Below are 13,449 nucleotides of genomic sequence, written 5' to 3' on the forward strand. Positions count from 1 at the left end.
GGGTACTGATCTCCCCTCAGTTCCCGCCTGTGGGCATGAAGTAAAGACCTATGTATAGTCCCTACCTCCAACCAGTAAAGACCTGTTTGAGTTATACGTTTAAGTCTTTGTGTTAATTGTTCAATACAATACACATACTTAACACTGGCGACGAGTCAGGTTCTTACCCTGCGGCAGTTGAAGAGAGGTTTCAAACATCACCACCCCACTAGAAGCGACAGGCTTTAGGACTCTGAAGCCTCCATCAGCGACTGAGCACTGGAGTGCAGCAAACATCCTGACAGCTTCCAGCGACTGACAGAAGTCTTTCTGCAGTTTCCTTGTTCAACCTAGGTGGTGGGGTAAGCCGTGCAGTGTTGGCTGCAAAGACAGGGCTGGGGAAGTTGGAGAAGATAAGGGCGATCGCAATCCCTGATAAGAGCCGCGGTGAAATGCGCGAGCGGGTAAGCCAGAGCCCGGGAGGGAGCGAGCAAGCAAGAGCCGCGCGAGCGGGTGAGCCAGAGGCCGGGAGCCGCTTCAAGTGCGAGGCGCAGCGCGGGCCAGCGATCGGAACCAAAGATAAGGGCCGCACTCGGGGGCTGAAGGGAGACGGCGTCGGGGGACGGGTGAAGACCGCCAAGCGCGGGAGAACCGCCATTTTGTGGGCGGAGGACGACGGCAAGAGCGGGAAGCCGCCATCTTTGATAACAAGTAAACAAAATAAAATCTGAGAAATTGCAAATCTACAATGCCTAAACACGGGAATATTAGCACCTTTGATAGTGACCTCGAAGATTGGGCCATATATGTTGAAAGAGTAAAAAATTATTGTAAGGCCAATAAAATTCATGACCAAGATAAAGCTTTAACATTATTAAATTTAATGGGTGCGAAGACATACGGGCAATTGAAACACCTGTTATCACCAGATGAACCGGCGGATAAGACGTTCGATGAGATTGTTACTGTCCTGAAAGATCATCTAAACCCCACGCCGCTGATGCTAGCGGAACGATTTAAATTTTATGACAGAAGGCAGCTACAGCATGAAAGCAATGCTGATTATTTGCTGGAATTGCGTAAATTAGCGAAATATTGCCAGTTTGGAACGGGACTGACAGAGGCACTTCGAGACAAATTTGTGTGTGGTTTATTTAAACAGGATACACAAAAGCGACTGCTCGAGGAGAATGAGCTGACGCTTGAGAAGGCGGTCACTATGGCAGCAGCACACGAAGCCGCAGCGAGAGGCACGGCAGTAATGCAGCTACGGTCACCGGAGCTCAGTGCACACAAATTGGGTGTGAGTTCTGGCAAATGTTATCGTTGTGGAAAGACAACGCATGATCAGAACCAGTGTTGGTTTAAAAACCAAGAATGTAGAACTTGTGGTAGGCTTGGACATATAGCTAGAGTATGCAGGTCAGGGAAGAAGACCAGCAACAAGAAGTCACCGCAAGGAAAATACGCAAAGGTACACAAGGTGACCGAACAGGAGTCCGATTCAGACGCTAGCAGTAATGAACTGGCTAGCTTAAGCTGTAATGAACTGGCTAGCTTAAGAGTACTCAACGCTGGTAAGGGTGCAGACCTCCAGACAATTTGGGTCACTCTTCAGATAGAAGGAGTCCAAGTAAAACTGGAATTGGACACTGGATCGGCATTGACGGTCATAAATAAGAAAGATTACGGAAAGTTATTCCAACATATTCCCCTACAGGATACGGGGATTATATTGAAAACATACACAGGGCAAAGAGTGTACCCCATCGGGAAAATAGAGGTTGCAGTGGTCCACAAGGGCGAAGACAGTCAAATAATGGACTTATATGTGATATCTGAAGGAGGTTCTCCACTACTAGGACGGGAGTGGATTAGGAAAATGAATATGGACTGGCATTTCCTACAAACAATAACGAGTGAGAACTCGGTGAAGATAGTCGGCCCAGACTCTGGAACGGATGATGGTAAGCCCAACTCAGGTGCAAAAGACAAAGTTTCAGCACAGAATTCCACTGAGCAACAACAACATAGTTTAACTGTGGATTCTGAGTCTGGCAAGTCTACTGATGTGCCCATTTCTGAGGGACACCGGGCTCGAACTCAACTCCATTTCAAACTACAACAGCAATTAGAACAAATGCTTCGCCGTTGTGAGCAAGAGTTGAATGCAACGAAAGAGTTCTTTGATATAGAGTTGGAGAATCTGGAAAGACAACAGAAGCAGCTGATGGAGAAAATGGAGCAGGAGCACACAAAACGTCTGATGTCAGAGGAGTTAACGGTCAGCCAACTCCTGCATATGCTGAAGGACAGGACTCTGAAATGGGAAAAACTTGAACACGAACTTCAATATTCAAACGAAAGGGGTTCGGAGCTCTCAAAGGTTATTGGAAGAGCTGAGGTGGCAACACAGACTGAGATGACTGCAACAGAGCAGCCCTTGGATGCCAAAAGTACGCTGACTCACGTCAACGTAGAACAACAGACCGCTGAAACAGCTGCTCCGGTAGAGGGATTGGATAGTCCAATCAATCAATCTCCAAAAGAAGTTGAAGTAGTAAAATCTCAAATGAGGTCATTAGTAAACGACTTGCTGAAAGCCCAGAAAAAGCTGGATGAAGAGGTACGCATGAAGAAGTCTCTTCAGGAAAGATGTCTGGACTTGGAACAAAAGCTGGCTAACGCCCAGCTGGGTATGGAGGAAATAGAAGACCCTCTCGCTGGCCTAGTTCAGGACGACACCGAATATTACTATGTCCTGTCCTGCCCAACTTGTAACTTCGACTCCCACCATACAGAAATCATGGAGGAGCACCGAAAGTCTACGGAACATCGGGAGAAGGTGGCTCTACTACGGAAAAAGGAGGGAGAGAAGGAGGAACTGCGCATGCAGCTGGCAGCTGACAGTGGAGCCCAGAGAGTCTCCAAGAAGCAGAAAAGGAAAAGTCGAAACAGAAGATGACCCATCTGAACCATTATTACCTCTACCAGATCACACACGTGGTCCCTCCGAACGGAGCCAATTCAGTTCGGAAGTTCAAACTGTTAAATCCATGGAAGGACTATTGAATGAGTCACTCCAGCAACGTGAACCGACTCCACCACAGAGATTGAATCTGTGAACTGTTTTCCGCAGAGACTGAATCTGTGATCTGTTTTGACATGAAGTTATCTATGTATCTATGTTATTCTGTTATGTAAACCTGAAGTTATATATGTATATATGTTATTACGTTATGTTAAATGGGGAGATGACTGTAAAGCTAGGAAGGGAGGAATGTTGTGTATGTAATATGTGTGCTACTTTGAACCTATGGACAGGACTGCACTACTTGTTGGGCGTAGTGATACGCAGTACCACTCCTGGCCATAGGGGTATAAATAGTACTGTGGGTACTGATCTCCCCTCAGTTCCCGCCTGTGGGCATGAAGTAAAGACCTATGTATAGTCCCTACCTCCAACCAGTAAAGACCTGTTTGAGTTATACGTTTAAGTCTTTGTGTTAATTGTTCAATACAATACACATACTTAACATAGTTCATCGTCAGACTTTGTTCAGTAAACACCTGTTAAACCAACTCCTGCATTCCGTGTCTCCATTAACACACGGATACAACAATTAGTGCCACTTATCTGCCTGTTAACAGGCAGATAAGAGGATTATCTCCATTTTACCCACACAACTGCGGGCTTCCCGAAGGCTGCGAACCCCTCCAGGGTCACCGAGGTGAGTAGTGGGTCTGCGGGGTCGGAGGGGTGCAAAAGTGCACTGTGAAGGTAAGTGATGGGTGTAAGTGTGGAGAGGTGAGTATCTGAGGTAAGTGGAAAGTGTTAGAAAAAGTTTACTTACCTCTGTTTTTTCTTGCAGGCTTCAAGTGTTGAGTATGCGGAGAGTCTCGCACCTCCGCAGCAGAGATGATAGATGGTTGCTGCATTCTCTAATTTCTGCTAAAGAAAGAGGTTTGATGAGTCTTGAATTCAAGAACTCATCAAACTACAGAGAATGTCAGTGTTTGTCAGCTTCACAGAGCTGTCAAACGATGACAATTTAAGATGAAACGTCATACGCTGACGTTCTCTGTAACCAGCTTTCCCTTAATTGGCCTGGCCACAAATCGATGGAGGCGGGACATCAACCCGACAAGCAGCAGTCCCGCCTCCAACGCGCCCCCATTGGCAAAATTGTCCCCATCATTTCTTGTAGGACTGCATCCCAGTATTTTAAAACATTGCTATCTAGTAGAAAATCAGTCAGTGCACAACACCACATTATCCTTCAATTGAAAGCACACAGCTTCGACAGAAAATCATCCAAAGTATCTTAAAGTGAGTGTTAATTCTCCCTACTGGCAACCTGAACACTAGTGCAACATGTGGAGAATGAATTTACAGATCTCTAATTGGATTTCAGTAAAAGGCCATACGTATGCATTAAAACTGAACTTAAGACACACTTACAAAGAACTCTGGTAACACACATGAAGACTTACAAAGGCTTTTCTTTCAACACCACAGGCTGAGAGTCAGGAACAATATCATCCGGTCTGTCTAAAAGAAAAGTTAAATATTAACCACGACTGCATGATATATAACCAGTTGCTGAAGTCAAGATGGATTGAACTCTTTTTACCTAGCGGTGCTTTCTGTGAAACTGTATTTTCTTCATCTTCCTCCTGTAGTATTTCCACAACTTTGTTAGCAGGTATCTTCTACAACAGATTCAGATGCTACAATTTTAATGCGAATTCAACAAAGCTTACTTACAGTAACAAAAAAATTCCTCACCATCTAGGAAAGGAGGAATGCAATTTCCAGTTTTTTGATGCAACAGATATAGGAATGATTGAATTTAAAATACCACAGAACCATAAAGTTTACAGGACATTCAGCCCATCATGTCTATGCTCCTGTTTTTGTTAGAGCAATCCAAAACTAATTTTTCGGCTGGCAGCTGTTGATGATTCTGCCATTCCCATTTACACCTCCTCTAGACCTATCTTTTGTTTCTTTACTTGTCCCATTACCATTTCCTTTTGCTTTGTACCATCATACCTTTTGGCCTCGATTTTAACTGGCCCATGGAGTCGGGATTGGAGGTGTGCGGGGGGTTAAACATAGAAACATAGAAGATAGGAGCAGGAGTAGGCCATTCGGCCCCTCTAGCCTGCTCCACCATTCAATGCAATCATGGCTGATCATCCAAGTTCAGTACCCGATCCCTGCTTTCTCCCCATACTCCTTCATCCCTTTAGCCTTAAGAAATATATCCAACTCCTTCTTGAATATATTTAATGAATTGGCCTCTACTGCCTTCTGTGGTAGAGAATTCCACAGGTTCACCACTCTCTGGGTGAAGAAATTCCTCCTCATTTCTGTCCTAAAAGGCCTACCCCTTATCCTTAGACTGTGACCCCTGGTTCTGGATTCCCCGACCATCGGGAACATCCTCCCTGCATCTAGTCTGTCCAGTCCTGCCAGAATTTTATAAGTTTCAATGAGATCCCCTCTTATTCTTCTAAACTCCAGCGAGTACAAGCCCAATCGACCCAATCTCTCCTCATACGTCATTCCTGCCATCCCAGGTATCAGCCTGGTGAATCTTCGCTGAACTCCTTCCATGGCAAGAATATCCTTCCTCAGATAAGGCAACCAAAACTGCACACAATACTCAAGATGTGGTCTCACCAAGGCCCTGTACAGTTTTGGTCGCCTTATCTGAGGAAGGATATTCTTGCCATGGAAGAAGTTCAGCGAAGATTCACCAGGCTGATACCTGGGATGGCAGGACACCAAAGTGGATAACCTCACTTAAGTCCCGGATTCGGGGGTCCCGACACCTTCCCGCCCCCAACACGCCTCCATGTAAGTTTCAAAGGAGGCGGGTACCCGCCCCGCACTGGGACCCGCCTACCCAAGGCGGGAAGGGGTTAGTGACAATTAACTGCCTGTTAACAGGTAGTTAACAAGCAGTTTTTAGCCTAATCCCTAGTTTAAACCTTGAAGTGTGGGATTCCCGACGGCTCCAAAACACGCCAAGTTAGAGGAGTCGGGCCGTCGGATTGAAGGACTTGGAGGGGTCGAGATGTCAGTGTTCAGGTGAGTGATGGGTGCATGAGTGCAAAGGTAAGTGTGTTTGGTGTGTCTAAAGTGTGTAAAGAAGTTTAAATTACCTGTACTTACCTTTTTAGCCTTCACAGAATCACAGAAATCACACAGTGCAGATAGAGGCCATTTCGGCCCATCGAGCCTGCACCGACACATATCCCACCCGATCCCCGTAACCCCTACATCAACACATATCCCACCCTATCCCCGTAACCCCACGTATTTAATCCCCCTAACACTAAGGGTCAATTTATCATAGCCAATCAACCTAACCCGCACATCTTTGGACTGTGGGAGGAAACCGGAGCACCCGGAGAAAACCTTCCTTCCTCTAAGTTTCGGGAGTCCATCATCTAACCGGCACAGAAAGCAGAACGGCTGCGAACTGTCAAAAGTGACAGTCTGCAGCTTTCTGTGCCGGAGAGATTTCTAACTGAGTCTGTGTAGAAGGACTCAGGTTAGAAGTAAGACTGTCAGTGTTTGACAGCTTCAAACAGCTGTGAAACACTGATAGTTCATCTGTCAAAACATCTTGACAGATGAAATTTCAGTCTGTGACGTCACCTGTTGCCGGGTGGCCCTTAATTGGCCTGCTGAGCCCGCTGGGCGGGATCCACAAGGTCAATCAAGTTAAAATCGCATGGATTGGCTGCATCTCGATGGAGGCGGGACTACAACCCCGAAAGTTGTAGTCCCGTCTCCTTCCCGACCTCTGAGTGAAAATCACCCCCTTTGTCTTTTAATCTCTCCTGCCTTCCACACTATCACAGACCTTCCCTTTTGTTCTTTCCTCCCCTCCCCGCTTTCCCTGCCTCTGTTTAAAACCTGTTATATCTCTAACTTTTTTCAATTGACGAAAGGTCAGCGACCTGAAACGTTAACTCTGTTTCTCTTTCCACAGATGCTACCTGAACTGCTGAGTATTTCCAGCTAATCCCACTGCCCCACTCTCTCCCCATAGCCCTGTAGCAATCGAAAACTAATCCCACTGCCCTGCATTCTCTCTATATCCCTGTATAAATCCAAAGATAATGCCTCCCAAACCTGTATCAATCCAAGTTAATCCCTCTGCCCCACACTCTCCCCATAGCCCTGTATCAATCCAAAAATATTCTCACTGCCACACTCTCTCCCTATTACCCTGTATCAAACCCAAACTAATCTCATTGCCCTGTTATCTCCCCATATCCCCGTATCAATCCCAATCTAATCCCACTGCCCCACTCTCATCCCATAGCTCTGCATCAATCGCTCTCTCCGCAGCCGTTTCAATCCAAAACTGTTCCCACTTCCACATGCTCTCCCCCTAGCCCTGTACCAATCCCAAACTAATTCCACTGCCCCGTTCTCTCCCCATAGTCCTATAGCAATCCAAAACTAATCCAACTGTCCCACTCTCACCACATAACTTTGCATCAATCCAAAACTAATCTCACGCTCTCCCCATAGCCCTGTAGCAATAGAAAACGAATCCTGCTAGTTCCTTATTGCGCTGCATCAAACTCAAACTAATCTCACTGCTCCGCTCTCTCCCTATAGTCTTGTATCAATCCCAAACTAATCCCACTGCCCCACACTTTCTCCACAGCCCCGTATCAAGCCACATCTAACCCCACTGCTCTGCTCTCTCCCTACAGCCCTGTATCAATACAAAACTATTCGGATTGCCTCCCACTCTCCCCGCAGCCCTGTATCTTCCTCTACTTCAAATATTTACATTGTAGGAATGGCTAGATTCCTAACTAAAGGACTGAGGTCGAGTCAGTCTATCAAACAAAGGATGTTTAATACTAATCAACAGAGTTTAAAACGAAAACACAGGAGAACTACATTACAGGTCTGTACTCTTTGCTGGCTCCATGAAGAATGGCTAGGGCGGCTCCCCAGCCTGACGTCATGACGTTTTCCCGCCACTGGAGGATCACGTGATCAACGTGATGACGTCATCGCGTTTGGTCTCATTCTTAAAGGGACCGAGCTATGTACATGCAATGATATGAACAAAGATACAGATTCATTCTGTAGCTAATAATTTGTTAAAGATAATTATGTACATTAGATCAGAGTCCCCCTGGTGGCTCCACCACATGCGCCCCCCCAGAATTGTCTTTAACAGTATAAGTCAATCGACTAGGAGGTCTGACAAGCCTGTCAGAGCGACTCCTGTATTCTTGGAGTAGACGTTGTTGAACAGCGGGCGGGCTGGCGGACGGAAGCCTTCGGTCTGGCGTGGATGCAGCGGGAGGTCGACCACGTCGTGGTGGCTGTGCAGTCTCTACTGGCCGGTCGATGTCCAGGTGTGCCGGTTTGAGACGGTCAATGGATATGTGGTCGGGTTTACCACCGATGTCTACAGAGAAACTCTTGTCGCCTGTCTCCAGTACGCGAAAAGGGCCTGTGTAAGGGGCCTTGAGCGGATCCCTATGGGCATCATGACGAATGAATACAAATTCAGCATTCTTCAGCTCCGCTGGTACGTGTGAAGATGGAAGGAAGTGATGCGAAGTTGGGATAGGCGCAAAAGCCCTGGCTGCTTCTCGGTGGCTGCTGAGTTGTTCGGCTGCGGACCACGGCTCAGTTGGAAGCGGCAGGAAATCTCCCGGTACGCGGAGTGGCTAGCCGTACACGAGCTCCGCGGCGGACGATTGCAGGTCCTCTTTGGATGCCGTGCGGAGACCCAACATGACCCACGGAAGCTTATCCACCCATCCGGCACCTTGGAGGCTGGCCCTCAGCGATGCCTTTAACGATCGGTGGAAACGTTCGCACAAACCGTTTGCTTGCAGGTGATAGGCCGTGGTACGGTGAAGCTTGGTGCCGAGACCCTGGGCCACAGCGTTCCAGAGCTCGGAAGAGAACTGTGAACCGCGGTCTGAAGAAATGTCCGCCGGAACGCCGAAACGTGCGACCCACGAGGAGAGGAATGCTCTGGCGACATCAGCGGACGTAGTAGACGCCAGAGGAACTGCCGCTGGCCATCGAGTAGTACGATCGACCATGGTGAGGATGTGTGTGAACCCCTGTGACGGTGGAAGCGGCCCAACGAGGTCCACGTTGACATGGTCGAATCAACGTTCTGGTACTGCGAATGTGGCCAATGGGGCCTTAACGTGACATTGCACCTTAGACGTTTGACAGACGACACAGGTGTTCGCCCAGTCGCGGATATCCTTACGCATTCCTCTCCAGACGAACTTAGCCGACATTAATTTTTGAGATACCTTCATGCCAGGATGTGAAAGCCCATGTATGGCGTCAAAAACTTTGCGGCGCCAGGCGACTGGAACGATCGGGCGGGGATCTCCCATGGAGACATCGCAGAGTAACGAGGTGCCTGCAGCATGGAATTGCACATCGGTCGGTTAGAGGCTAGAGGTGTCGGTGCGATACGCCTGTGTTTCAGGGTCAGATGCCTGATCGGTAGCCATGAGGGCATAATCGATGCCCAGCTGGACCGCCCGTACGGTCGTGCGAGAAAGGCAATCGGCTACCAAGTTGTCCTTGCCAGCTACGTGTTGGACGTCTGTCGTGAATTCAGAACTGAAAGTTAGCTGTCGCTGCTGTCGAGCCAACCACGGTTCGGCAGTCTTGGGCATGGCGAAGGTCAGTGGTTTGTGATCTACAAACGCAGTGAAGGGACGTCTTTCTAACAAAAAACGGAAATGGCGGATTGCCAGGAACAGCGCCAGCAACTCCCGGTCGAAAGTGCTGTATTTGCGTTCATTGCGCTGGAGTTGGCGGCTGAAAAATGCCAGTGGTTGCCACGTCCCATTGACCCACTGTTCCTGCACAGCGCCTATGGCATAGTCAGAAGCGTCGGTGGTAAGGGCGATGGTGGCACCTGGCAGAGGGTGCGCCAACATAGTTGCATTGGCTAGAGCAGTTTTTGTGTTGTCGAAAGCGTTGTCCATTTCGACCGTCCAGGCTATTGTATCCTTTCCGGCCTTGCCTTTGAGGGCCTCGTAGAGGGGCTGCATGAGTCGTGCTGCCTTGGGCACAAAGCGGTGGTAGAAATTCACCATGCCCAGGAATTCTTGAAGAGCCTTGGTGGACTGCGGCCTTGGGAATGCCGTAATTGCTTCGACCTTTGACTGCAGCGGAATTGCGCCCTCCGAAGTAATGCGGTGGCCCAAGAAGTCAATCTGATGTAGGCCGAACTGACACTTGGCCGGGTTGATTATGAGGCCATGTTGGCTGAGGCGCCGAAAGAGGGTGCGGAGATGGCAGACGTGTTCCTCTTTGGTAGAGCTGGCTGTCAGGATGTCGTCAAGGTAGACAAATAAAAAGGGAAGATCCCGCAGGACCGAGTCCATTAGTCGTTGAAAAGCCTGTGCGGCGTTCTTGAGCCCAAATGGCATCCGTAGAAACTCGAACAGTCCAAAGGGAGTGATGGCAGCCGTTTTCTGGACGTCCTGCGGGTGTACGGGAACTTGGTGGTGGCCACGGATGAGGTCGACCTTGGAGAAGATGGAGTTTCCCGCCAAATGGGCGGAGAAATCCTGTATATGCGGGATCGGGTACCGATTGGGAGTAGTGGCGTCATTAAGGCGTCGGTCATTCCCGCATGGCCACCATCAACCGCCGGGCTTCGGGATGATGTGGAGAGGTGAGGACCAGGGACTATTCGACCGGCGAATAATCCCCAGCCGTTCCATCATGGCAAACTCTGCCTTCGCAGCCGCGAGCTTGCCAGGTTCCAGGCGCCGAGCTCGCGCGTAAACCGGAGAGCCAGTCATAGTAATGTGGTGTTCGAGACCATGCTTAGTGGCCGAGGAGGAGAAAGTGGGCTTGGTCAGCTCCGGGAGTTCACCTAATAGGCGAGTGAACTTGTCCGGCGAGGGCAATGCGCAGGAGACAGTGTGCGACGTTGCGGAACTGCGGAAGCAAGGGATGGAGTGGAAGGTGGCCACGTTGACCAATCGACGATTTCTTACATCCACCAAGAAGCTGTTGGCGCATAAGAAATCCGCGCCGAGGATGGCTTGCGAAATCTTGGCTGTAATAAATTCCCACTGAAACCGTTGCCCGCCGAAGCACATCTGGACCCGCCGTTTGCCAAAGGAACAAATGGCCCCGCCATTAGCTGCCACGAGGGAGGGGCCGTGCATCCCAAACTGAATATCGAGTGCTGAGGCAGGAAGGATGCTACACTGCGCCCCGGTGTCGCATAAAAAGCGCCGGCCTGAGAGGGAATCTGTAATGTAGAGTAGCATCCCGGAATTTCCAATCGCCATCGCGGCCGCGGAACGTCCCTCAGACTCGGTCCTCCTTTTCTGGAGTTGCTGCTGGTGTTGATGTCGGATTTTTTTTTAGGCGCGAAACTGCAGGGAGGGCGGCAGCCTCTGGCTTTCGCACCGAAACGGGCATGGTAAAAATACAAGCCAGGGGATGGAGGCGTCGGGGCGGCATTCGCGGGGGAGGGGTGCCTCGTGGCGGCGCAGTCTTGCTGCGTGACCGCATAAATCGTATCTGCTTCTGCAGCCAGTGCTGCGCAATCTGTGGCTTCCGATCTGGCAAGGGCAGCCTGAACCTGCTCGGGTAGTTGACTCAGGAATAACTCCCGAAAGAGGAAACATTGTGGTTCTGAGCCAAGGAGCGTGAGCATCTGGCTCATTAACTCAGATGGCTTGGAATCGCCAAGCCCGGGCAAAGCGAGTAGCCGGCGGGCACGCGCCGCCTTCATGAGCCCGAAGACCTGTAATAACCGCGCTTTAAGAGTATTATACTTGCTGTCAACCGGGGGGTTTTCGAGCAGGCTGATGATCCGTGAGGCCGTGGAGCTGTCGAGTACGGAGACCACGTATAGGTAACGGGTCTGATCCGCAACGATGTTTCGGAGATCGAATTGTGCTTCTGCTTAGATGAACCAGGAGGCCGCCTGTTGTTCCCAAAACTGTGGGAGCTTCAAAGCCACGGAGTTCGCTTCCATGTTTCGTCGCGCTTCGCTTCTTCCGCGAAAATTGTTCACGAAAATTCGGGGTCACCACTGTAGGAATGGCTAGATTCCTAACTAAAGGACTGAGGTCGAGTCAATCTATCAAACAAACAATATTTAATACTAATCAACAGAGTTTAAAATGAAAACACAGGAGAACTACATTATAGGTCTGTACTCTTTGCTGGCTCCACGAGGACTGGCTAGGGCGGCTCCCCAGCCTGACATCATGACGTCATCACGTTTTCCCGCCGCTGGAGGATCACATGATCAATGCGATGACGTCATCGTGTTTGGTCTCATTCTTAAAGGGACCGTGCTATGTACATGCAATGATATGAACAAAGATACAGATTCATTCTGTAGCTAATAATTTGTTAAAGATAATTATGTACATTAGACCAGAGTCCCCCTGGTGGCTCCACCACAACATAACTTTCCCTTAAAAGATTCAATGGTCGCTGCGTCAACTACTCCTTGTTAAAGTCTTCCAAGCAGAAAAGAAGCTTCTGCTAACCCCGCTCCTCACTCTCTGTGATAATCTTAAATTGATGACCCTTGATCACTCACTCCCTAACCAGAGGAAAGTTTTTAACTATGAACTCTTATCAAAACCCTTCTTGACTTAAAAAACCTCCATTAAATCTGCTCTTTGCCTTCTGTGCTGCAGTGGTAATAGTTCCAATATTTCAATTCTCTCCTCGTAGCTATAGTTCCCCATCCCTGGTATCATCCTGGTGAATCTACGCGCTCTATGGCTTTAATGTTTATTCTTTAATGGGGTGCCCAAAACTGCACAGTCCTTGTGGAATGACCAATGCTTTGTCGAAAGTTATTATTTATTTACTCCTGTGCTCTACGCCACTATTTATAAAATCCAAAATGGTATTGTCTTTTATCTACCTGCACTTGCATTTTTAAGGAATTATTTATTTGAATCAATTGGTCTATGTTTCTCCACTCTTCTGTGTCTTTTAAATAATTCCAAGTTTTATATTTACTGTTAGAATCATGGAATAGCACAGCATAGAAGGAGGCCACTGAGCCCATCAAGTCTATGAAGAGCAATCCAGTTAGTCCCAATACCTGGCTCTTTCCCCAACTTTTTCTCCTTCAAGTATTTATCCAATTCCCTTTTGAAGGCGGCTATTGAATCTGTATCCTCCACCCTATCAGGCAGTGCATTCCAAATCCTAACAACACATTGCGTAAAAAAGTTTTCCTCATGTCGTCTCTGGTTCTTTTGCCAATATATGCCCTCTGGTTATCGACCCTTCAGCCATTCAAAACAGTTTCCCTTTATTTACTCTATCTAAAGTCTTCATGATTTTAAACACTTCTATCAAATCTCCTCTTAGCCTTCTCTGCTCTGAGGACAACAACCCCAACTTCTCCAGTTTATCCATGTAACTGTAATCCCTCATCC

General features: G+C 48.4%; 1 protein-coding gene across 1 annotated transcript in view; it reads right to left on the reverse strand.

Moving 5' to 3' along the window:
- Positions 1-4,450: 4,450 nt before the first annotated feature.
- Positions 4,451-13,449, reverse strand: part of LOC147108460 (synaptonemal complex protein 2-like) — a 298,366-nt gene continuing 289,367 nt past the window's right edge. The window contains exons 10-11 of the mRNA XM_086006041.1: positions 4,614-4,692; positions 4,451-4,531 (exon numbers count right to left, since the gene is read on the reverse strand). Of these exons, the coding sequence (XP_085862167.1) occupies positions 4,470-4,531; positions 4,614-4,692 (141 nt within the window). The 3' untranslated portion in view covers positions 4,451-4,469. The remainder of the gene's footprint in view (positions 4,532-4,613; positions 4,693-13,449) is intronic.

This window comes from Somniosus microcephalus, chromosome 13, assembly GCF_052327205.1.
Source record: "Somniosus microcephalus isolate GS21.2 chromosome 13, FLI_Smic_1.0, whole genome shotgun sequence".
Classification (NCBI taxonomy): Eukaryota; Metazoa; Chordata; class Chondrichthyes; order Squaliformes; family Somniosidae; genus Somniosus; species Somniosus microcephalus.